Source organism: Quercus lobata, chromosome 2, assembly GCF_001633185.2.
Source record: "Quercus lobata isolate SW786 chromosome 2, ValleyOak3.0 Primary Assembly, whole genome shotgun sequence".
Taxonomy (NCBI): domain Eukaryota; kingdom Viridiplantae; phylum Streptophyta; class Magnoliopsida; order Fagales; family Fagaceae; genus Quercus; species Quercus lobata.
In genome coordinates this window covers 93,142,622-93,168,948 of record NC_044905.1, presented here as the reverse complement: position 1 = coordinate 93,168,948, position 26,327 = coordinate 93,142,622, and the positions used below count along the sequence as shown (strand labels likewise).

Genomic DNA, 26,327 nt, shown 5'->3' with positions numbered 1-26,327 from the left:
CTCACTTTTGGTCCCAATACAATTATATTTGGCAATTCACTGCATGTGCTTGCCACCAATTTCAGACTGGGAGTCTAATCCCTTTGTCCTGATGAATTTGGACATCAGAAATTCTAATTGGCATGTCAAAATATGGCACCTACAAGGACCATGATAAGCTTTAACTCCACCAATAAAAACGGATCGAATCAACCAGTTGTCCAGAGAGATATTGCAAGAAATTTGAATTACTTTGACCACCTTGTTAAGCTTGAGAAAATTTTAAGAGACACCTATTCACCTTTATTATATGCTTGGATGGTTTCAAAATTTTGCTGAAGTATAAGCCTGCCTGAACGAACACCCTTAAGCCTAATCAATCTTCAAAAGACTAGTATATGAAAAAGGCTTAAATAACAAAAAAAGTGACATAGATAAACCTTTATGCAGATCATAGTTATCTTAAGTGATGCATTCTTGGCTTTTCCAGGCTTTGGTATACAATTCTTTGGTTCTACTGAAGAATTTTTAATGATCATCCTCACTTATTATACCAACCTTTCTCACTTATTGTACGAATTCACATACCAAACTTAAAAGGATGTTGGAAAAAGTTAACGGACGGGGGTATTGGTTTATGAACCATTTTTAAACACTTTTTATAAGGAAAAAAAAAAGTATTAAAATTTCCTAAACTAATTTAACAAATGCCCCAAAAGCACCATTAACTGAAATTGTCAATTTCTTGTCATGGAGAAGGACATGCAAGCCAAAAAATTAAAATTTCCATCTCCAGCTTCAGCAAAATTCATTGGATTACTTGTATTAATCCATGAAAACATCAATTGTCACTCTCCAAAAACTAAAATTTGCATGTGTGATGATGTCACTGAAGCCAAGCACAGCAGACGAAACTGGTCATAGCTGCCACTAAAGGTGGGAGTAGGCAAAGCTAAGCAAAACAAAAACATGCATTTCCACGTAAAAAGACATATTACAGGCCTTAACTTGACAAACTTAAACAGAAATAAGATTTTGACACCATAATTATACTCATATTTATATGAATTCCATCCTACTGTAAACTTAAGCACCATTCATTGAGGGATCAGCAGCCTCAGATTTTCTTTCTATTTCACCAATCATGAGGCCGACAAGATTTTAAGCACAGGCCTAAATTCTAACTTATAATATGCTGAATGCCATCTTATAAAATTTATTGCACACATACAGCAAATAAAATCCCCATATGTTTCATTAAAAAAAAAAAGTTTTCATTTCCCATCAGCTATAGCTACTGCTACAGCATCATGTTTAATTTTTAGGGCCAATGTCCTTAAGGGCACAGATCTGCTCCTCTCCCATTGCAGACATGACAGTCACCACAAGGTCCTTTCCATCAGCAAACCCATCTTTAATCTACACAAAGGATCGCAAAGACAAAAATTTTAGTCTATACAGACAAATGAATAAAGAATATATCAGAGACAGAGTGGTCTCCAAAGATTTTGATGCATAAGCAAATTAGCATGGTTAATGAAAAAACATTCTCAATGACATACCTGGCTAAGCAGACTGTCATCAGTGGGAAGCCTCAGATCATCCTTGGTGTTTCCATTCTCAGTAAGAAGACTCACCTACATGACACCCAACTTAAATTGGTTGATATCACAAAATACAATCAGCAAGAGCACTACATCTTTCATTGCAAACTAAAATAATATTTAATCAGTTCAAGAAGAACAAAAAACATGTGGCCATTGGTCTCTCTCATCTTCCATTGCAAACTAAAAGAATATTAGCTGAGAACACCATAAATCAAGTAGCCATGCAAACAGAGAAACAAAGCTAAGACTCAGTTTTTCTTAAGTACATACATTGAAACTCTCCATATAAAACAGAGAATTCTCTTCTTAATTGCCTGTTTTTTTGGTTGAGTGCCTTATGGAAAGGGCAATGGATACGAAGCACAGTTTAGTTTGTATTAGAATCATGAATGTAAATGTTGTGCTTTAATATAATGAAACTGAGATTAACTGGCAAAAATATTTCAACATCCTAATAGTTTTGCACTCTTCCTGTAAAACTACCCTTAATCTAAAACAGCAGGCCAGCTGATACAGAGTAAATAATCTGCATCACCCAAGCCAAAACTTGTTTTTTGATAATTTGATAGTTGGGGGAGGGGGGATTTGAATCTTAGACGTGTCATTTGGAAACACTAGGATGTGGTAATTGAGCTAGACGGCTCTTAGCATCACCCAAGCCAAAACTGAAAACTCAGGTGGAAGAATCTCAATTTAAAAAGCATAGTCTTGTCTGCATACACAAGATCCATTCCCTATATAATCATTATTATCAATTGATGGTCTATTAATAAACACAGGATAGCATTGCCTGAAACCAAAAATTGGTAATAACTAATAAAAGAAAACTTACAAAACCATCTTCAGAGATATCAATCAACTGGTAGTCAGTACGATTAACATGAGGAGCCTGCAAAAACAAATAATGAATCAAAAGGACCAACAACCCAATGTGCTTCAGCACAAAAGAACGCCAACATGTCAAGCAAAATTAGAAATAGGCTTTACATCACAGTTGTGGGATGAAGGAACAATATCTTCAAGCTTCTTCCCATTAAATATGTCGATTCCAACAAAGTGACACTTTGCATGTCCATGCTTTCCTGTTTTTGAAGTGGAAACTTCAACAACCTGAAAAACACCAGAGGCTTATAATTGGTGATATACTTTGAAAGTCTATGTCCTAAAAGTAGACATGAACCAGCACACATGTGCACATGCAAACTTTACGTCTTCAAGATGTTACTCACAATTATCCAATCTCTGACATGCAGTAGAGCTTAGCCATCTCCACTAAGCTTAAAAAATGATCACTTAACCAGAAACCCATATGCAATCCCTACTCAAGTTTTTAAGAGGTATCCAACATGGTAGCAACTTCAATTAACCATAAAATCTAAGCTTTCATAAACAAAACAAATAATCACATGAACCCAGATAAAAATTCACAAAATTAAAGCCAAAACAAAAGAAAAAACCTGAAAAAACAAAAACCCCAACAACTAGTAAAGCACCAATAATAATAAGAACTAAAATTAACCCATCAAAGATTTGGAAAAATAATATAAACCCAGATAAAAATTCATAAAATTAAGCCCAAAAAAAAAAAGATAGACAAACCTTGCAAGGCCTGTTTTTGATGACAATATAGCCATTCTTGCGAATGGTACCAGCTTGCTGAGGGTAAGTCTTTGAGGCTCCAGCGTCAGCCTTGGACTCAAAGTGGTGCTCCTCACTGTCCGACATTTTCTAATAACCAAGCTTGCTTCTCTTCTGTCTCTGTCCCTCTGTCCCTCTCTCTCTTTCTTTTGTCTCAAGCTTTGTTTGCTTCTCAGAAATGAGAGATGATGAGAAATGAGAAGAGGCAGACTTTTGGAGGGGTCTGGCAGAAGCAGAATTGAGAAGGGTCCTATTCCTACATTCTTAACTCTGGTTAATGTAAGATAAGATCTTGGCCGTTGGATCAATGTGTCACAGTTTAGCTCTCATCCAAGGAATCATATTCCATATGCTCTCTCACTACACAAGTAGTGCACAATTTGCATTTGCAATTTTCCCTTCCACTTAGGATTTTTATTTTTAAATTATAAACAATATTTTTTTATTAAAAAAAAAGTAAAGTTGCATTGTTTTAAAATTGATTTGGAAAATGTTCTATTTTTTTTTTTCTTAAATTTGTAGTTCTTACATTGAAATAGTTTATTAGAGCATTGACATTCAATGCTTCAAAAGTACCAAAAATGTAAAATAAATGTCCAAACAAGATCACACCAAAACCACCCACAAGGGGCAATATATTTTGCATGCCGACATGATACATGTCCACTTTAGCTCATATTAATATTATTTTTTTTATTATTCACTCCTTTCTCTCTCTCTCTCTCTCTTATCTACTTAAAACTCTCACTCTCTCTTCTTCTTTCCTCTCTCCTCTTCTTTTAGATTATCTTAGTGTATTGTAAAATAGAGTATGAGATGTTGAGTCTTGAGTGAATTGTTAAGTAAAGAGCATTAGTATTAGTGGTGCTAAAAAGTTACATTGCTATTTTTAACACCACCAAATACAAATTTATAACTACATTGGTGGAGCCAAAGTAAAATTATTTGGCTCTACAGCTATAGCCTTGTAGTGAATATATTATTTTATTGTAGTTGATATATTATTTTATTATGTTAAAAACTAAAATAAAACCACTAATGTTGGGTATTTTGTAAAGTGAGAGGGTAAGATAGATAAAGTAGCTTTTTGTGAAACTATATTACTAAATTTATAACTCCACCAATGTGAATGCTTAATGTAAAACCCAAAAAAAAATTGGCTTTTTTTTTTTTTTTTTTGAGAATACTCTTAAATCCTTATTTGGTTGAGATAGCATTAATGACCTGGACATTTTTTAAAAATTATAAAATTTTCAGCCTCTACCCATGAAGGTTTTTTTTTTCCTCATATTTTGAAATTAAAAACACACTTTCTTGAGTTCTCACAGCTTTGTTTCGAGCAAACACCTTACTGAAAACCTTCCTCACTAGCACACCTCTGGTTCACTGGTGACTAGTTTCAGGTTCTTTCATGGCACTTGCCTTCATTCCATTGTTTAGGCTAATCACAAGTAAGGTAAATTCTTAATTTTTGTTGCTCTCTTTATTGTAGTTGTTTGTGGCTTTGTGCTTAGATTTGAGTACATGAAAATGGGAATGTGTGTGCATTTTGTCCTCCACTCATGTTGATACCTCGTGTAAGGATGTTGTATAAGACCACAGCAACCCTCCATTGCTATCTGCTATGATTCTTCAACACCACATTCACTAAGAGGCTCTACATATATGTAAAATTCAACTCCTTTTACCTGAGATGTCGATTGTCAAACATGAGTTCAATGCCTTCTTCATGTATGAACAACATGGCCATACCACCTCTTGAGGACAACAGTATGTAATTGTCATGCGATTGACTGTCCAATTGCAGAATAGGTTATAACGATTTAGAGCCATTTACAAACCTATCTAAAACAATGAAAATTTACAAGTTGTTATAATGACATATATAAAAATAAAAAAGGAAAATTTTATAAATGTTGGAAATTGAGATAATTGCTAGCTGGATTTTACTGCAATACATTTGATGTCCTATCTGGACTTTAATGTAAATCAGTTTCCAATTTTAGCCTTCTATTATGCTACTTCTTCGGTAAATTTCAACCCTTAGTGTGTGTTTGGCAAAAATTAAAAAGTCTACTTATTTTACTATTCAGCTTATTTTTACTACTATTCATGAGTTTCAGTGCACTTTTTGGTACTATTTATAAGTTCTATTGTACTATTTCAGCTAACTTTTACATTTATCTACAATACTTTCAACAAAAAATTTTCAATTTCAACAAAATAAGCGAATCCCAAACAGACCCTTAGCAACACATAAATTATCTGATAGCATTCCGCTTGTTTCAACGCATATGTTAAAACTTAAAACCAATCGACATGCTAAAGACTACATGTATGACAGCCTTGTTGTAAAGAAGTGTCAGATAACTTTTCAATAGCAAAACTACTTATTGACTTATTGTATCTTTCGGCAATAATAAAAGATAGTGGATGACCACTTAAATACAAAAGTTCTATTACTCTTTTGTTTTATTTGTTGTGACTACTACCTCCATTTTATATTACAATAATAAAGATTTGTATCAATTGAGCAAATTTAACACAACACAAACAATTTTATGTTTTTTAAGGTCAGTAAAATTCAATGTAGTTATTTGTTTAAATTCATTTTTTTTGCATAGTTTAAATTCAATTAAAGAACTTAATATACTGCATTTAAGAAATTATATCTAAGTTTTACCCTTAGGTTATTAACCAATTTTAATTATAGTTTGCCAAAAACTTGACGTGTACTTGCAAATTTGCAATAGCACCGTATTGATGGGTTTTGAGACTATATGATCAATCCTCATTAAAATTATTTAAGTATCAAAGATTTCAAACGTTGAGTTTTCACAAGGGTGAAGGTGTTTAGAAAGGCAAATTGCCTTTCCTCATATCATTATCTATATCATTCTTGGTAGTTTTTTTTTTTTTTTTTTTGGATCAAGCTTGGTAGTTGGTAGTACTCCACCACAAAAGGCGAGGGAGCAAGACAGTGTATAAAACAAGAAGTCAGACCCAAACTAATGCATTCCAATTCCAAAATTAGCACAAGCCCAATATATATAAGATGAAAAAAAAAAAAAAATGGTGATTCAAAAGGCCAATTTGTGACTCATCTTTTCTTCCTTTTTTTTTTTCCAAAACGTGTTATTCTGAAGCTTATGCCCAAAGATAGTTATATCATAATGCCCAATTTTAATGGCTCACACTTTCTCTTCTCTAAAAAGATGCTTAGTGGGGCAAATTGGATAAGCATCTGATGCTCAAGGAAAAGCCAACTGGGTCCATCGGAATGTATTCTTTTAGGGGACAATTTTTCCAACCCATCTTAATCAAAGAATGTCATAGAACTTAATTTTCTTGTATTCACATCCTTTATCTATTGGAAGGAGATACATTTTTATGCCTTAACAAAATAGCTCAAGATGGTTGTAAAATTTGCTGGCACTATACAAATTTGCACTTAATGTTTAATCAAATGACTATGTTATAGATAATAATAACCTAGGTAGTACAATAATAAAAATGAAAAACAGAGGTTTCCCCCGCGCGGGGGGGGGGGGGGGGGGGGGGGGGGAAACAAAGATCAAAGAAAGACAGTGAGAGACCGAATTGGAATAATGCAAAGGGACATCATCCTCATGAATATTGCTAATGGATCCTAGAATCATGCTGAGAAGCTCCACCCAAAAAGGAGCGTCTGCAGTTTAGCTCTGTAGCTTTGCCTCATAAGAATGATAAGTCATTTAGATTCAGTCATCGCGACATTATTGTGCCACAACTACCTCGCATTACATCTAATGTGATGTGATTCTTTTCATTCTCGACATTTATTGTGCCACAACTACCTTATATCACATCTAATGTGATGTGATTCTCTCTTCATTCAGCAGGACAAAGTTGCCTAGTTGCGCCCTACAAATTAGAGTGTCTAAGTGATATGAGTCACGATAGCTCCAAAGCATGAGATTAGTGGGACATATCCAAGCAAGAAATGGGGATCAATCTGTACCTATAAATAATCTCCCCATTTCCACATAAAGGTATGACCATAAAAACTTACAAAAATAGAACTATTACTGTATTTAACTGATGCAACATGACTGTAATCATCAAAATGTCGTCGGTGAGCCTCAAAGGAATAGATATTTTTACAAAAATTTGTGTTAGTGTCTGTACAGATGAGGTGGTCTTTCCTTCCCTAAACCCTCCTCCCACAGAAGTCATTTGTTTGACTCAATCACTCCTAGAAACTTTATTAAACCTTTTTTTTTTTTTTGAGAATAACTTTATTAAACTATTAGAAGCACGTCACATAAATCTTAAATAATTGCCATGCTTTTTTACCTTGCCAATGAACGATTTTGATGTCTATTACAATGTCATGATAATTAATATTTGTAGAAAAAGATATATTGCATAGTGCATCACTGATTAGATTAGCCAGAGTTTTGGATTACAAAATTTTAATACTCATTACTATGGGAACTATTTTGGGTCACACATAATTTTAATCTTAGTCAAACATGATTTTGGAAGATCTTTTCTAAAGGTCGAGTGGTATATGAATGATGTTAGTCCAGCATCAAACTTTTAACGCATGACTTTAGCAGCTGCAACTCATGATAATTGTGTTTGAAAATTATTATTGCCACCAGTTGGAACATAAGGCTTGAGTCATCACTTCAATTCAACAGTTATAATCACTTATACATACAATTGTTTTGTGATCATAATTGGTGTGGAAATTCCTATATGAAAATAAGGGGACAAGAATTCTACGCCGGCCTTAATTATTCAGTCAAAGAAATATGCTTTTCTTTTCTTTTTTTGGTTTATTTAATCTATTTGTAGTAGTGTAGAATAATAGAAAGAGTAATTCTTTTCCACAGGCCGAAAGGAAAAGGTTCCACACTTGATAGAAATGAGAGCAAGTACCATTTTTGCTAACGCTTATTGTTGTTGTCGTCGTCGTCTTTGCTAAGTTGTTGTTTTGCTTTGCCTTTTGTTCCTTTTTTTTTCTTGCACTGCCATAGTAAAATTTATTGGGTTGTGTTAACGGGTATCCGGTAATTTTATAATTTTTTTGGTACAATTTTGTCTTTTTCTATAGTTTTATATCATATATTTCAGTGTGAAGTCAATTTTGTATAAAGACAAAATATTAAAATAAACAAAAAGACTAATTTTATGCCCTTTTAATTTGTTTATTTAATTTTTTTTATTAAATGAGACTCACTTTTGTACAACCTTAACAAGCACCTATGCCTGCTTGTTAACATTTGCCAAACTGATACCAGGAAACTTTTACTTTTTTTTCCTTTAGTCAAACTCTCAAAAGTGAAAAATATTGACATGCTCATCAACCAAACCAATTAACCAATCCACCCCATTTTGAGAATTATAATGATAATGTCCTTATTAGGTATTAGCTATATTTGCAGTCCCCATCTTATTATGATAAGGTATGCATGTGTCCTTTATTAGTATCGAGTGTGGTAGGAACCTGTCACTGTAAATTTATATTATCATGAACATGAACTTAGCAATATTTTTAGTAATGTACGTAAAGAATAATATAATGCTATAAAATACTAGTATAATTTTTTGTAGGATTAGGAATCTCTGTATCGTCTCTGTAGTAACCAGTGGTTGATACCAGCTTTATATTGACAAAAAGGACTACAATTTTGCTAAATATGTGTTTCAATTTCCAAACAAGTAAGACTCAAAGAAAATGTTATTTGTACACTTATGACCTAACCAAATCCTATAACAAGTGCTGCTATTCTTTCTTTTGCTAATTATATGAAGAGGATTCATTGATGAGACTTAATAACCATATGTGTTAGTCCAAGCTCACCTCAATTAAACAAAAAAACAAAGTGCTGCTGCTATTCTCGCATGTACATAGCCACAAAAAAATAACCATTGATCAATTTATGGTCCAGGGTGGTCCATGACTAGAAACAAATTAGAGTAATGGCACCATACCTCTGACACCACGTCTACCACATATTCTAGTTGTAGAAATAGCACCATAGAAGAATAAATATACTAGGATACAAGTTTGCATTTCATGCAGCAACCACAAGCATTTCTCTCGAGGAGAGAGACCCCTAAACCAGCATACAAGTTTTGGGTTTTGAGTCCTCATTCCAAGTCATTAACACTGAAAAGAAACAAAACCCAAAACTCATCTCATGAGTATGCCTACAAAATTTTAAGGTAAATTTGCTTCAGAGGCTTCTCTGGAATCAAGTGAATTCTAATACTAGATGTAAAGCTGCAAGGAGATACCATGTTTGAAAGATCAAACGTTTTTTGTATATAAATTAAGCTTTTATGCCACCAACAATGGAAAGGGAAAAAGAAAGACATCAAAACCAAAACAGAATTTCAGGACCACTGTACATTCCCTCCCAAGGCAGCATAAAAATAACTCATAGAGAACAAAAAGGGAATAAAGCAATTTCCATACTACCCCATTTTTCACATTTCATCACTGATGAGATGTTGGTTCAATATCTTTAAGAAGTCCAACTATTTGCTGCATGCTTGGTCGCTTTGAGGGAAGGTCAGCTGTGCACAGATATCCAATCTTGAGGGCCTCCTCCATCTGGTCATCTAGTCCTGTATCACGTATTTTTGGATCAATGGCACTTAACCCTTGGCTATTCCTTACTAATCCTCTAACCCAACACACCAAGTTCGTTTCTTTCGCCTCGGGATAGTCATCTCCAATTGGCTTTTTGCCTGTAATCAGCTCAAGCAGAACCACCCCAAAGCAATATACATCAGATTTTGGCGTAGGGGAGTCATAATCCAGCTGAGTGAACTCTGGTGGCACATACCCTGGTGATCCAGGAGCAATCTCCTCATCTAACCCATTGCCAAAAATCTTAGCCAGACCAAAATCAGATAATCTTGGCTCCAAGTTATAATCCAGATAAACACTACTAGCTTTGACATCTCTATGAATAATTGGAGGTGAGCAACCATGGTGGAGAAATGCCAGTGCTCGGGCTGTACCAAGTGCAATTTTGTGACGAAACCTCCAAGTTGTTAACAACCCTTCAGAGCCAACATTTTGAATACCATCATTATCCTCTTCCTCCCATGTATCTGTGCTCCAATCCTCTACAGTTTGAACTCCAAGTGGCAAGTCATGAAGCAAATTCTGCAAGTTCCCATTCTCCATGTAGTCATAGATAGCAATTCTTTGGTCCCCAGCTAAGCAATATCCTGTCAATGGAACAAGATTGGCATGTTTGATTCGACCAAGATACTCGAGTTCTCTTGCAGCTTCTTGATCTGTCAATGTCGACCCATGAACCAAAACTTTCACTGCAACATGAATTCCACCAGGTAGAAACCCTCTATAAACAGGCCCAAATTTGCCTTCAGCCAAAAGGGTACCACGGTCAAAATTTGAAGTTGCAGACAAGAGGTCTGCAAATGTGATATTCAACAATGGTTTCTCAAAAATCACTACTGGCACTGAATTTGCTTGCTTAACATCAGCCACCCATGTGGTCGAATCAGTCTTAAATGAAAAGGGGCCTGAAATATTTTGTTCTTCTTTGTATGAGGTCTGCTTTACAGCCCACATTCTAGTTTTCTTTCTGCAACCAAATGCTATAAATAGCAACCCAGTAAGCAAGCAGATCATTGAGAGGCTTAGAGCTAGAGCAAGCGTTGTTCCCTTATGTTTGGCAGGTTTTCTTTTGAAGAGGACGGGGTTTGCAGCAATCGGACAGCTGCTTGAGGAACCAATGAATGATGTTTCTAGAGTTTCCGGGGGGAAATTTGTACAAAGGCTTAGGTTATTGTAGGAGAAGTTGAACTCCCCCATCCATGGGAGTTTCTCTAAGAGAGACAAAGGAACTTCTCCACTCAAATTGTTGTGAGAAACATCAATAATCTGGAGGTTTTTGACACTTGGTACCGGAATTTCCCCGGTAAGATGGTTCCGGGAAAGATCAAGTGTATTCAAATTACGCAATAGTGAGATTGCATAAGGAATATGACCAGTGAGACTAGTCCTTGACAGATTAAGATATTCTAAACCCAAGGGCATTTCAATACTCGGAAAGTCTTGTCTAGTAAATCTATTGTATGCAAGATTAAGGTGTTTGAGATTCTGGGCTTGACTAAGATTGCGGAATATTTCTCCACTAAGCTGATTCTCAGACAAGTCTAGATAAACCAAATGAGACCAAGTGTAACTAGAATTGAATTGTACCTGAGATATGTGACCTTGAAACTGGTTCCTGCTCAGGTCCATGACCTCCAGCTGTTCCTGAAACACACCCATTACAGAACCCTGAAACACATTCTCAGAAATGTTTAGGCTAGTGATGGATTTCATTTCTGAGAAATCTGAATCCTTGCCATAAATCACATTTCCTGCAAGGTTCAAAGTTTTGAGCTTGGACAATGCAGCACCAAAACCAGCTGGAAGATCCCCATTTAGCTGATTCAGTGAAAGATCAATGGTGACCAGAGAACGGCAATTCAGAATTCCTGCTGGGATGCTTTGCTCAAATCTGTTTCCATTAAGTTTAAGGACTTGCAGGCTGACTAGGGAGCCTATGGTTGCTGGAATTTCCCCAGAGAAATTATTCCTTGAAAGGTCCAAGCTTTCTAGGAAACCAAAATTGCCAATGTTGTTAGGGAGGGACCCAGAAATCTGATTGGAGGAAAGATTAAGGCTCTTGAGTGAGCCTAAACTCCACAAATCTGAAGGCAAGCCAATGATTTTGTTGTTACTAAGATCCAAAGATCGAAGCTTTGTGAGCTTGCCAATGGTTGTATCAGGAATATAACCCGTGAGGCCTAAACCAGTGAAATCTAACCCAGTAACAGGTTCTTTTTCACCATCACAGAAAACCCCTTGCCATGAACAAACAGGAGAAGAAAAGTTGTGGGAAGAGGCTAATCCCATCTCCTTCAAGAACTCAGAGACAAAGAGCCCATCTGAATTAGGTTGTTGAGAAGCCAAAAGCTCGAAGAATAGAGTGAGAATCAAAATGGAGCCAAACAAACCAAAACCCATTTGGGAAATGAGCTCAAAGAGTGAGAAACAAGTAGAGGGAAAGGAGATTGAAACCAAAACCCTCCAACCAGCTCAAAATCCTTGCTCAACTTCAAAACCACCACTACTCTATCATAAATGGCTCTGGGTCCATCTCAGAAAAATACAGTGCTACTTCACTGAATCCAACACCAAAACCAGCACCTCTCAGTCTGCAGTGGTTTTGGGTTTCAAGAAAATATAACTCTTGGGCTTAAACTCACCTAAAAATGAAAACTTTTTTCCTGCAAATGAAGGGGGACCATTGTAAGTTATAAATTATAATGCCCATAAAGCCCCAAAAAACTGAGTATAACAAACAAACAAATGTGTCCAGTAGTTGTATTAGTATTCAAATTAACAAATGGAGAATACGAGAACTAACGATGTTTCAAGAGAGAATGAGAGTCTCACCTTGTCTTGCTTTAGCAGGTCTTTCACAAGCCAACAAGTACAAACAGCCAAAGTGAAAGAAGAACTTTTGTCTTTGCGTTGAACATGAGGAGGGAAAAAAAGACACACTTTACTGAGAAAGAGAAACACATTAGGAGACGGGTATATTGGGAAAAGGAAAGAAAGGGCCAAGCACGGTTACTCAGTGTCAGAGGTTGGGCTCCATAAATGACACAGATTCAATACAGATATCATCTGTTATGGGTTTGGTGAATTTATTCAGAGCTTGTTAGGTGGGGTTTTAATGATTCTTCAAATTGTTGTTGATCAAACCCCCCTTTTTTTTTTTCTTTTTTTTTAATGTTCATATTTGTTATTTATTAATGTAACATTTTAGGGATGTTATAACATTACGAGAAATAGAAAAAGTTGTCAAAAAATCAATTATTTTTTTTTCTTTTCTTCTTATAGTTTGCTTTATCTCTTTGTAATTAATTGAGTAGTGCTTATACACTAAATTGAATAATGTTAAGGTCATAATTTTTGTCAAAACTTATCCACATGACGAATTGTGAGTGGTGAAGTTGTAGACCCACCTTTTTTACTACACTACTCACAACTTGTTACATGCACAAATTATAACAAAATTTATGATCTTAGTATTTACCGATTATCAGTATCATCGTTTTTTTTTTTTAAAATTTATTATTCACGTCAACAAATATCAAAAAAAAAAAATTATCAAAACTTTTGTTTTTCTTGACTTCGTATAACTAATTGCAGGGAAAAAAAAGAGTAGTTTCTGTCAAAAAGTACTTAGTTAAACACTGCTCATGTTGTACTTGTGGTAATGGCAAAGCATAAAGATTCTTTTCCATTTTTTCTTTCTGAAAATCAATTTTTTTTCAAAAGTTGTATTTCCTTGTTGATTTTTTGTAAAATAGTTTGATGGGACTTTCAGGACTTTAGAGTATGTCTACTTTGAAATGGAATGGAACATGTACTCCTCGACACTCGATAGCAAGAAATTGGACGGTCCAAAGTCCACGAGGATCTCACATAATGCATAAATATTCTAACTTTGCCTTTGTGCATTAACTACAAAGTCTACGTCACAATGCAATTGTAGTTCACAACTGAACTCTCAAAAATGAACTAACTTTGTGGATAATTCTATACGTGAGGAATTAAAGGTTTAGAAGGACCCACCTTTTTTACTACACTACTCACAACTTGTTACATGCACAAATTATAACAAAATTTATGATCTTAGCATTTACCGATTATCATCATCGTTTTTTTTTTTAAATTTATTATTCACGTCAACAAATATAAAAAAAAAAAAAAATTATCAAAACTTTTGTTTTTCTTGACTTCGTATAACTAATTGCAGGGAAAAAAAAGAGTAGTTTCTGTCAAAAAGTACTTAGTTAAACACTGCTTATGTTGTACTTGTGGTAATGGCAAAGTATAAAGATTCTTTTCCATTTTTTCTTTCTGAAAATCAATTTTTTTTCAAAAGTTGTATTCCCTTGTTGATTTTTTGTAAAATAGTTTGATGGGACTTTCAGGACTTTAGAGTATGTCTACTTTGAAATGGAATGGAACATGTACTCCTCGACACTCGATAGCAAGAAATTGGACGGTCCAAAGTCCACGAGGATCTCACATAATGCATAAATATTCTAACTTTGCCTTTGTGCATTAACTACAAAGTCTACGTCACAATGCAATTGTAGTTCACAACTGAACTCTCAAAAATGAACTAACTTTGTGGATAATTCTATACGTGAGGAATTAAAGGTTTAGAAATTGCTCTTACCCTATTCCATTAAACGAAAGTTCATTTCTTTAATTTATTAATTTTTGGAGTTCTGGAACAAAATATATATATATATATGCAAGAAAAATAGCTGATATATTATGGGAAGAAGTCGTTTAGTTATACTTATAAAAGGCATTTCAATAGATTAGATTGAAGTGCTGGTGGGAAATTGTATTTTGTTGACTTTAACCATTGAAAAAGCTTCCTCCAATCCCATTATCTCTCGAGTGACCCTTGTGTTGTTTCCTTTTTCCCCTCAATCAATGCTTAATTGCTTATTCGAAGTATATGATGGGGCCACATTTAGTGTAAGACTCAAGAAACCATAATTATAACCTAGAATCAACCATCTAGACCATTTACTTGATGGGACATCCTCAGATTCCATAAAAAAAAAAAAAAAAAAAAAAATTAAGTGTCATGTTTGTCTTATCATGTATTAAACCATCGGGTTAGGCTCCTCTCCCGTTAGAAACCCTCCCGTTCTCTCCCTTTTTTGTATAGATAAAGGACACGTGGCAATTAAATGATCTAATGGTTCAAAAAAAGCCAACTCAAACTATCTTTAGTTCTGCAATCTTCTACCCTTCGCCTCCCTCTATTCTCTGAAACATCACCATCGGACCCATTCTCTCCTTGTTTTCTAACAAACTCATCAATGTCATCATCATTTCAAACTTCATCACTTATGAACTTGAGTTTTTCAAAGAAATCAACAAAAAGAACCTTTTTTTACTATAAGAATGCAGGTATAAAGGTTTAATACCACTTTAAAAAACTGAAGACTTGTTATAATCACAGCCAGAAAATTTTATAGAAATTCAATCCATTTGGCTAACTCTTACTGTCAAAATATGAAAATGAATGTTAAGATCTTTAATATTTTCACCATTTTGCATCCTAAGAAGCAAAAATACCCAAGCAGCAGTAAATTGGGTTCTAAAAAAATATAAAATAAAATCATTCCCTGCCATAGTGTTCTTCTAGTTTGAAAAACAGTGTAAAGAAAGCTAGTGGCCAAATCAATCTCCAGGCTTCCATATGGATTTCATTTATAAGGATAATTACAAGCATTTGAAAAAAAAAAAAAAATTACAACAAAGAAGGATAAACTCTAGTTATCTAATGTTATGTGCGACTTTATATTTTTCTCTAACTTTATCTTCAATAGCTTCAACAAATGGTGATTTACTAGGATTCATATTCTTAACACTTCTACCCCTCAGGAACCCACAAAACAAAAACAGAAAAATTACTTCACTGTTGTAACGCCATCTTCATAACCATTGCCATGCCCTTCTGTTCATTGACACCGCAAAGAAATTACTCACATCGGAAATCACAACACACAGGTTACCCATCCCTCAACCCAAAATCACTATTTATGCCATCTTCAGCAGAGAAACCCAGATAAAGTGAACGCTTACCCTCAATCCAGTCAAGCCACTCCACGAAGTATCATGCTGCTATCGAGATCCCACCAGAAGCCTTCCTACCCACTCATTGTTGTGCCACTTCAAAAAAAAAAAAAAAACAAGCAGAGAATGGGTCCGGCAGCGGTGATGTTGCAGAGAGAAGGGAGAGGCGAAGGATAGGAGATTGCACGTAATAGGATAGCTTGAAGTGGCTTTTTTTGAACCATTAGATCATTTAATTGCCACGTGTCCTTTATTTATACAAAAAATGGAGAGAACGGGAGGGTTTCTAACGGGAGAGGAGCCGGACCCTAAACCATCAACCTAAGCAATCTATACTCTAAGTAGTTCAAGTTCACATCATAATGTGAAATTGGGCTACAGTATAGGCCTTGATCCTTGAGTTAGCCCCACAAAACTCTCTCTCTCTCTTTCTCCTACTCCGTATTTTTCTTTTGAGGGTTAGTGGCTGCATAATAATGTATTCACTATTTGTTTCTTATTAGATGAATGATTAATCATGCATTCATTCCTTTGAAATAATAAAATAAAATAAAAATCTTACATTCATAATTTGGCCAACCTTGGATTTGATAAAATAAGAGCAAATCACACAAAGCACATGAGGGCTTTGAAACACTGAGAGTGACCCTTCGTCTAGTAATAGCATAGCATTATGGTCTTTGCACATGGAAAATCAAATGTAGAAGCATGACTGCGGGACATAAACAATGACTTTTAGCTTGGAGAAATATAAAGTATAAGAGAGAAAAAAGTAGTATACTATACACTATAAAGACAATGACTGAGACTGAGAGAGAGAGAGAGAGAGAGAGAGAGAGAGAGAGAGAGAGAGCAAGGAGTTAAAGCATGCCAAAGTCCAGACAGCAAAAGAAGTGGGGAAGAAGATGCACTCAGTCTTTAAATGATTTGCATTGATTGAGAGTTGAGGAGTGAGGAGTAATAAGAAATCAACCGACATAATAACTATTCATAATTAAATATCCCTTAACTTTTTATATTATCATCTTAATCATCAATCCTGCCAACAAACGTATTATTCAAACAATTAATGTTTAACAAAAAAGTAGTAATACTAATGCTTAGCAATACAATAACTACAAGAAGCAACCACCTCATGTTAATTGGGTACATAACTACAAAAGTCAGAATCTATATATATAATAATAGTTGAAGTTGAGAGAAACTTAAATTAGAATTTCAAATTAAAGTTCCAATTTTACGCCATGTGTCCTAAATTATTTATTCTTAAAGAGTTTTATTTCTTGATTTTAGAATTAAATGTGGGACCACATCATAAATATTCATCCAAGTGAATTACTAAGTACAAAAACCAAAGAGTCTAGACTAAATGAATCGTAAAAAAATAAATAAATAAAAAATAAATGCTTCATAATAATTTTTTTTTTTTAAATGGACAATTTACATTTTATACCTAATATTATCTTTGCAAAAAATTTTAAAGAGATAACAAAATATAAATATGACTATCAATAGTATTTAAATTATATATATAAGAATTATATTATACATCTTATTGTATATCTTTAAGTATATCCAAGTATATGCATGGAGTTACAAGCTAGTTAGAATCTAATGTATGGATAGCTTTGGCCTTTGTGTTGGCACCTTACACACATGCCTGCCAAACAAATTTATGGACATGAGAGAGGTATTAGGTATATTCTCCCTCCGTTCTATTTTGTTTGTCCTGTTTGAAAAGTCAAACTTTTTAAGGGAACATCATTTATTATCTTGTCTACCTTTTAAAAATGTATAAGTTTTTAAAACTACCCTTAAATAAATATATCAAAAATTTGAATTATTAATAAAATAGGAGTATAATAGGAACATTAGTAAATTAATGATTTTTATTTTTAGAAACAGGACAATATTTTGGGACATCCTAAAATAGAATAGAAGACAAACAAAGTAGGATGGAGGGAGTATGTCTTAGGTAGGTTTCGTTCCCTCCTCCCTCTTATCATTTAAAAAAAATATATATATAGGGTCATGTTAACGAGTGCCTTAAGGGCACTCATTAATAATCCATTTTAGGAAAGTTTTGATACCACTTTTATGGAAAATGAAAAAAACTGTCAAAATATTAATGACTTTTTTTTCATTTCCCATAAAAACTTTCTTTAAATTGATTATTAACCAGTACTCTAAGAGCACTCGTTAGCATTTTCCATATATATATATATATACACCCTCCCTCACTTTTAAAAATGAATTTTAATCGAGTGCCCAATGACAATGATTAAGATCGATGCATTTAATGTTTTATTAATGAATTTTTTTAATGAATGCTTTAAGGATATTTGTTTAGAAAATACTCTTTAGAAATATTTTGTGGAAAAATTAAAAAAATAAAAACAATTGACTTTTTTTTTTTTACAATTTTTTTATATTTCTTTTAAAAGTGGTATCAAAACTTTTTTAAAATAATTTATTAACAAATGTTCTAAGTGCACTCATTAGACTCTAAAAACTGTAAAAAAAATCTTAAAGTTTCTAAAAGTATTTTCAAAATAAATGTATTTAAGGTATCCGTTAACAAAATCCTATATATATTTATATTGCTTCTGTCACCGGAGGTGCATGAATACTCATGTTGGCTAAATGGCAGTATGACAATAGCTTTGCAAAAGTAATAAACTTATAGTCGGCAAGCTCCAAGATCATGGGTGTGTTGTGGGCAGTATATGTAATATAATGAACCATGACAGCTTTGTGTGATCTTGTCATGTACAGATTGTAGGCCAGTGTGTAGGTTGCGTGTGTGGAAGCTCGGGCTAGGCTACATGAGTAGGTAGAATGTTGGATTAAAATGAGAAAAACATGTTTTGGGTTGTGGCTTTCAAGTCCAAGTGTGGCTGGATTGCATATGGGTGGTGATACTGATGTGCTATATGTATGGACTATTATGGCCAAACTTGGAAGTGGCATTATTGCTACAGGGCAAGCCTTCCACATTGTGGCGCATGGACTAAGGTTATGTGCTGGTCAGTGTTCTTAGGCTGCCACAAGGCCTGTCTTGGGCTACAACATGTGCGTATATAGCTTGGTTGTGCACATATGTCTAATAGGTGACAACAACTTGGTCTAAATGCAGTCTTTGTTGAGCGTTGGCAGCATGGAAAGGCTACAAGACATCATGCAGTTGTGTCTTAGGTAGTTCCCATAATGTGACAACATTCATTTGTTGGGGGTGTCAACAATTGTGATGCTAAATATAAACTTAGCAACTGTTTCTTGCTTGTTATAACTTATAACCTAGGTTGTTGGAGGTGTCAACAGCATGTGCATGTGAGGGGCAAAATCTGAGTGGACTCTGAAGGGAAACATCAAACTCTATGGCTTTGTAACCTTGTTGTTGATTAGGCTAATGTAGCTTTTGGTGAGAAAAAATCCTTAGTGTTCCTTTGTACGCTTTAAGATATAAGTAATCAAGGTTGGAAATATTTATCGGTAAACTTTGTGTTGGTTGTGTATGTTTACTATTTTGTCACACAAACTAATTGAATGTTCCCTTTGCCTGAATGTTGGATATTGGTTGAAACTACATAGGACTTAGTATCATCATAAGACAAAATTCCAGATAAAATCATAAAATTTCACAATGTGACACCTTTCCGACAAGGGCAATCTTTTAACCAATTGAGCAAAAAAGATTGTTTTGACTTCAAGGAGATCATGTAGAAGAGTATAAAATATTAAAAAAAAATTCCAATTTTGTAGAAAGTTTTTCTTCCTTCATCCATTGGTACACATAATGCATCCAGCCAAAAAAAAAAGTACACATGATGTAGCTATAGGGTCCCCAAAAAGAGAGAGAGAGAGACATTGTTTAAAATTCACTGACGGCTAATTTGTGGTGCAAATTATTGTTGGGTACATAAAATAATGACAAAAAAAAGGAAAAAAAAAATTAATGAATTGCTTCAAACTGCAACTCAATATGATGAAAAGATATGGTTTGAATGCATTATTCATGACCTAATCAAATCCATAATTTCTACCATAATAGGAGAAGTATAAACTGCTTGAACTACTAGAAATTGACAAGGTGTGTGAGGCTACGTGCATTTGATATGGAGTGTATAAAAAGGTCAAGAACAAGAACTGTCTTTAATATGTCTTCCACAAAATGACTCTTCTTTTTGGGCCAAGGTCTTGCATAAAAGTACTCAAAGATTCCTGGTTGATACCTGGACAGACTCGGGGCAATTGTTGGTTCTATTTGTGGTATAATATAATGGCCAAGCAAGCACTTTTACAAAGATTCACACTACCTTCAAGAATGTGCTCAAAAATTCAGAAACGTAAAATAAATGGCAGACAACATTTTAAACATTAATTTGAAATTATTGAGATGAACGAGGTCAGATTCCATGTTCAAAATGTGTTCGAGCTCTGTGCCTCTATCCTAATGGAAGTCACTCCCATAACCATTACTTGCTCTTCCCGTATATACTATTAATGATTGATTTGTTTTATGTTAATTAAATATTTGTTACATAATGATTGCTTTGTTTTATATTAAATGTTGTTACAAGTATGCACTACTTATTTTGTTACAAGTTGTGTGTGTGATTGATTGTATATAATTTTACACTTTAAAATTATTGTCAAAAGACTCCTAAACTTTTTTTTTTTTTTTTAATTTATTAAAACGGGAAAAAAATATTGAACTTTACATGTTATTCACAAAACTTCTATTAATAATTTGTAAGTGATAGAGGGTTCAAAAGAAACTACAGAATTAAATAAGACATTTGGAAAACTCGATATACAGGTGATCCTTGTATAAAAAAATAATTCTATAACACAAATAAAATTTAAAAATGAGTCAAAAGACATGTGAGAGAATAGAAAAGGTTAACTTAAATGTCACTCAATGGTATAAAGATCTTTTATCATATGTGAAAAAGTCCTGCAATCTGTTCATGAATCATGCATTCACTAATTAAAGACTTTCATTTCTTTTGAAGTATACGCTTGAATGATATATATGGAAATTCTGCAGAGGTTTGGAGGTGTTTTCCTTGATTTTTGTAATTGATTGCAGCTGATAACATAGCTTTTAGTGACTTTATCCACGTGCATGGCCATGTCTTGCTTAAAGTCATTAAATCTGAAAAAAATTTCTGTGTCTGCTTGGATGATATGGATTCTTCATAATGAATCTTGAGTGTCTGGTTCAAATGCAAATATGACTCATCTAGTCCAGCAAGCTTATAGCTATGCCTTGGAATTAAAGGAAATTCTGGTTTATTCATTTTCTTTTGCTTTTTAAGTAAGGCACGTAATCGGGCAGCCCATGCTTTAGCTGGGCTCTCAAAAGAGATGGAGGATCCTGATCCTGATCCTCTCTCATGGATTGAAGTATGTCCTCCAATCCTCTTTCTCATTGTTCAGTCTATACTGGTTAATAAAATCTATCATCTTGATCTAAAAAATGGTATATGCTAGCTGACTTGAAAAAAAATATATTATTATATGTAAATTTTAAAAGTGTTATGATTTTTTTATTTTTTAAAAATATTTGGGACCATCTTAAATTTTTTTAGACCCAACATAATTACACTTTGGACAAAATTAGATGTAGACTGTAGGGTCTCAATTTCGGAACCCAAGCCAAATTGTATGGAGTCTTGGTTTAATGAAACCAATACAATAAATTTGTAGAAAATAGGTTGGAAACTTGGACCTTAGTGAGTCAGACGATCAACCAACAGGTCTGGATGATAAAGAAAGAAAGATGACATAGATTTACTAAGAAGAAACGTCCTCGGATAAAATCCGAGGAGACTCCTTCTTCCTCTTTATTCTATCTTTCACTCCTATTTATACTATCTTCTTCCCTTTTTCATCGTTCACGTGTAGATTTAGGTTGATAGTGATGATATTTGTCCCATCAGCCCCTTCCCAAAGTCGTTGGGAGTGGTTGTAAATGCTGAAAAGTAGGGTTTAGTTAGTTGCAGAGTACTTAATGTAATAGTAGCAATTTTCCCTTAGATATTTCCAAGCCTCCCTTTGTCCTCGGCCTTGCTTGGCCGAGGAGGAGTTCTTCTTTGGGTTGGGCTCCTGGCTCAACATATACATTGATATGGGCTCCTTGGTTTGTCACCCCCACATAGACTAAGGCTACAACTTCACTTAATATCTTTTATTAGATGTGAATTTTGACAAATCTACCATTGGATTATATTTTCTTCTTATATTCTCTGTACTTATAAAATTTCAAGAATATCAAATATCAATAGTTATGTCATCAATCAAATCTTTAAATTTCGAGTTTTTGTAGTCTAAAATTATACATAAAAAATAAATTTATGGATCAAATAGTAAATAATAAGTTTATGGATCAAATAGTAAATAATATATGATTGACATGAAATTTGATAAGCGTTTTAAAAACATAAAGAGCATACAATTCAGCAATTAGATTTTTAAAATATGTAATCATGTTAATTTGTTTAGTGGTAGTTGTAACCTTAAGCTACAACTTTGTAGTCAACTTTATTCTTAAACTTTAATCTACTTAACAATATATTAGGTCCTTACAAACAAAAAGAAAAAATCCAAAAAAAAAAATATATATCTAACTAATATTTTGAAAAGATGTAACTTACAGCATTAATAATGAAATTATCATGCAAAGATTTCACAATAAGAAAATTTGAAAAGAAAATTGTAAAATTTTATGTATTTGTGTGTGTGTTTTTTTTCCTCAATATATGGAATTTTTTTATTATTAAATTTTGTATAATTTAAATTTTTTATTGACCACCTTGAAAAATATTCCTGAAGCTGCCATTGTATGAGAGTGACCTATGTGTCAATATATTTTCATGAGTGACATGATCACTTGAGAGACCTTGCTAACAAATTTGTCCCCCATTTTTTGGAGTCATGAAGAAGATATCCCAAGTCATGAATTTGTTCCTGACAAAATTATGGTGTTATATTTTTGATTGATTCTCAACCAATACCTAGATTTTGTGTTGTCCTTGTCATAGAGTCTGTGTTATTTGGGAAGGGAAGGACCAACTCTAGCCTCTAGCCTCTAGCAAATTTGATTTTGCCTCAATAGCATTAGCTAAGGACTTTCATAATAACGACATAACGTAATCATCAACCGCCCTCTAATAATGACAGCCAATTAAACAGAAAAAATGTTGCACTGATGCACTAATTGCTAAGTGTGAAAATCACTCAACCATATTCAAGAGCATATGAGTCCAATTATAAGTGTGAAAAATTGCTAGGATGACAGACATACTCGATTACAGAAATCATGGATATTTAAAAATTAAAAATAAAATTTGTTTGGAGATGGTATACATTTTGTCTAATTCTTTTCTTTTCCCATTTTTTTTTATTTTTTTATTTTTTGTAAGTGTGAATTAAGGTAATTTGAGTATTTACCCTGAATTTAGCTTTGAAGAAAATGATGAAATGGTATTAGACCACATGACCATTGACGTTTATCTTCTATCTTTATTATGAGTCAGCTGGTAATGAATCCGGTGGTGGTCGGCTAGTAACTAAGGACATCAAATATTAACTTTGATATTTTTTTATATGGAAACACTACAAAAAAGTTTGTTTGAGTTAAGTTTTTGTTTATATATATATATATATATATATAATTAAATATATGACAGAATATTTCACCCTCCTTCAGCCTCACTTAATCGATCCTTGCACAAAACTCACCACCTATCATCTGAATATTACTACTTGGCTCATACTAAGAAAAATGATTGTCCTAAAATAACAACTTACATTACTTGGCAGAATCTACATGATCAGTTTGTCACACCTAATACAGATGGAAGCGTACAAGGAAATCCCGGCACAGCAAGAGCTGGTGTGATTCAGGATAGATTTGAAAAATGGATAATATGGTTCTCCATACACAGCAGAAGCACAACAAACAACTCAACTGAATTATGGGCAATTAGAGAGGGTTTACATATTTGCTTGGGAACTTGATTTCAAATATATAAACTTCCAAATTGATTATGAACTTGTCCTTCATTGGCTAACAAATAAAGGTGGTATGGCTCCGGCTTTAGCTCCTCAATTTGTGATTGCAAAACCCTCCTGAACTTACAATGGACCGTCCTTCCACGTCACGTTTTTCGTGAAACAAACATGATAATAGATGGCATGATTAAGAGGAAAAAAAAGTACAGAAGCAGACTTACAAAATATCCCATGTCCTTTTTTTGTAACAAACCCTTATATATGGGACCTTTTGCAAGTAGTTTCTCCTAGAGAGTGCACTCCTGAACTCTTTTGTAACTAAGGCATCCTCTATGGATGTCCCATGGACAAATCTATTTACTTGATGTTTAAATGAATAAAACTTCCTCTCTTTTCGCACAAAAAACAAACAAACAAATATTTAAACAATTTTATTTCCATGTCACGTTTTCCGTGAAACAAACATGATAACAGATGGCATGATTAAGAGGAAAAAAAAGTACAGAAGCAGACTTGCAAAATATCCTGTGTCCTTTTTTTGTAACAAACCCTTTGTGAGAGTGTTTTTTTTTCTTAGCACACAGGCCCAAGGATCCCGAGCCGAATAGTTGTAGTTTGGTTGACTGGGTTTTGATTCACCGCAGCTAAAGGGTTGTTTAAGAATCAAGTGGTGCACAGGGCATGCTTCCTATAATACATATAATCTAACAAACAAGGATATTTGTATTGAACAACAAATCAAAACAGCAAAGTAATGCAGAGAACAAAATAGTACAAAGTAATGGTTAGGGATCCTCAGATCAGTAGAGAATATTTCATTGAATTTTCTTTATTATGATTACAGTATGCTCACTAAGATGTGATACAAGGTTCAAGCAAGCTCAAAAATTACAGTCTTAAATGGTTATTCTAACCTTTAAGACTTGCAAAATTTGATTATTTTTTAATCCGAGTATGTGCTATAGTGGCTTTCTCTAGGATACCGGGAAATAATTTTACTAATTTTCTCTGGGTTTATTCTTCTCGACAGAATTTTATCAATGATTCTCCCGTTCCAAATTTTTTCTCCCTTTCTTCGCAATCCTTTCCCCTTTTTATAGTGATATTCTGGAGTCCCAGGGGAACTATTGATTCCCCTGTTTTGCCCTTTGGGTACCAGAGTATGTATTGTGCCCATCGCCCAGTGGGTTCAGTTTCCCTGTTCTTCATCCTTTCCTTCCTTTTAGTTTTGTTTCTTTGAAAGTCCATGGCTGATTACCTATTTCGGAATATGCTGAGGTCACGCTCTTCTCGATCCAACTTTTGGCCGTCATTCTTCTTTATCTTTTTTCTCAAACGGGCGGAATTCCACTCTGCCTGTTTGAAAGTCTTCCACTGCTACTCCATTTTTTATACTTCTTCATTCTGGTTCCCTGAGGTGCTACCCACTTGCACTATGAGAGGTCGCTAATTCTTTCCTCTTTTTCTTGCTGGGTCGTTTGACGCTTGAGAAGGACGTGGTCTCTCCTCTGTTTCTTGTGTTTCTTTTTGTCTTTTTATTTTGAATTGTCTTAATCTTTTCTTGACTGTGCTTACACGCCTGGGGGATCCCGAGCCTTTTGGCAGTCTCTGAGGATCCCGGCTCAGCTTTCTTCTTCAATCCTCTGACATGGGCTTCTTTTCCTTTTCTTTCTTCTTTTCTCATAAGCTTCTAGGCTTCCCCTTTTTTCTTCTTGATGTTTTTTGGGTTTCAAGCCTCTTGGGCTTACCATTTCTTCTCTTTTTCATGGCCCCTTGCGCTTATTTCTTTGGACTTGGGTATTGTGACTTTTTTAGACCTTAACACCCTTATATATGGGACCTTTTGCAAGTAGGTACTCCTTGAGAGTGCACTCCTAAACTCTTTTGTAACTAAGGCATCCTCTATGGATGTCCCATGGACAAATCTATTTACTTGATGTTTAAATGAATAAAACTTCCTCTCTTTTCACACCCAAAAAAAAAAAAAACAAAAAAAACAAAAACAAACAAATATTTAAACAATTTTCTTTTATTCTTTTTTTAATTAGAAACCAAAAATAAAAATAAAAAATCTGTTTTCGTCGGTGGAACGAAAATGTTTTGAGTTGTTATATACACACTCCAAATGTCATTGTCAAAGCTCCATGCAATTTGATAGTATATTTTAGGAATTGGATGGGGCCAACCTTGTCCCTATCGCCAACAATACTAAACAAAATGCTTAATTGACCAGAGTAAAAAATCGAAGTTATTATTTTCATGATAAAGCAAAACCAACATGCTCTTTGAACAAGCAAAGCTTCAATTGTCATGAGTAAATAAAAACTACATCCAGAGAACAGTGTGTTTTCTGTTTTGGTTATTACCTCCTATCAATTTACTAC

At 34.1% G+C, this 26,327-nt stretch overlaps 2 protein-coding genes and 1 long non-coding RNA gene across 3 annotated transcripts; 1 reads left to right on the top strand and 2 right to left on the bottom strand.

Annotated features, from left to right (window-relative positions):
* Positions 1 to 936: 936 nt before the first annotated feature.
* On the bottom strand, positions 937 to 3,477 carry LOC115977253 (eukaryotic translation initiation factor 5A). Its single transcript, XM_031099002.1, has 5 exons — positions 3,186 to 3,477; positions 2,574 to 2,696; positions 2,419 to 2,475; positions 1,542 to 1,616; positions 937 to 1,398 (listed from the first exon to the last, which is right to left on the bottom strand). Exons 1-5 carry the CDS (start codon positions 3,309 to 3,311, stop codon positions 1,294 to 1,296), a joined length of 486 nt encoding a protein of 161 aa, XP_030954862.1. The 5' UTR covers positions 3,312 to 3,477; the 3' UTR covers positions 937 to 1,293.
* Positions 3,478 to 3,978: 501 nt separating this feature from the next.
* On the top strand, positions 3,979 to 5,101 carry LOC115977251. The gene is made up of 2 exons (XR_004088503.1): positions 3,979 to 4,627; positions 4,717 to 5,101. It is a non-coding gene; the product is annotated as an uncharacterized LOC115977251 (long non-coding RNA).
* Positions 5,102 to 9,521: 4,420 nt separating this feature from the next.
* LOC115977250 (probable LRR receptor-like serine/threonine-protein kinase At2g24230) lies at positions 9,522 to 12,919 on the bottom strand. Its single transcript, XM_031098999.1, has 2 exons — positions 12,703 to 12,919; positions 9,522 to 12,533 (listed from the first exon to the last, which is right to left on the bottom strand). Exon 2 carries the CDS (start codon positions 12,268 to 12,270, stop codon positions 9,715 to 9,717), a length of 2,556 nt encoding a protein of 851 aa, XP_030954859.1. The 5' UTR covers positions 12,271 to 12,533; positions 12,703 to 12,919; the 3' UTR covers positions 9,522 to 9,714.
* Positions 12,920 to 26,327: the final 13,408 nt, after the last annotated feature.

Excerpts from the sequence above, each read along its gene's own strand:
- LOC115977253 (XM_031099002.1), bottom strand. The coding sequence starts at position 3,311 with ATGTCGGACAGTGAGGAGCACCACTTTGAGTCCAAGGCTGACGCTGGA. Across the intron at positions 2,697-3,185 it reads TCAAAAACAGGCCTTGCAAG|GTTGTTGAAGTTTCCACTTC; the intron begins GTTTGTCTATCT and ends GGTGTTTTTCAG. Across the intron at positions 1,617-2,418 it reads ATATCTCTGAAGATGGTTTT|GTGAGTCTTCTTACTGAGAA; the intron begins GTAAGTTTTCTT and ends GGTGTCATGTAG.
- LOC115977250 (XM_031098999.1), bottom strand. The coding sequence starts at position 12,270 with ATGGGTTTTGGTTTGTTTGGCTCCATTTTGATTCTCACTCTATTCTTC.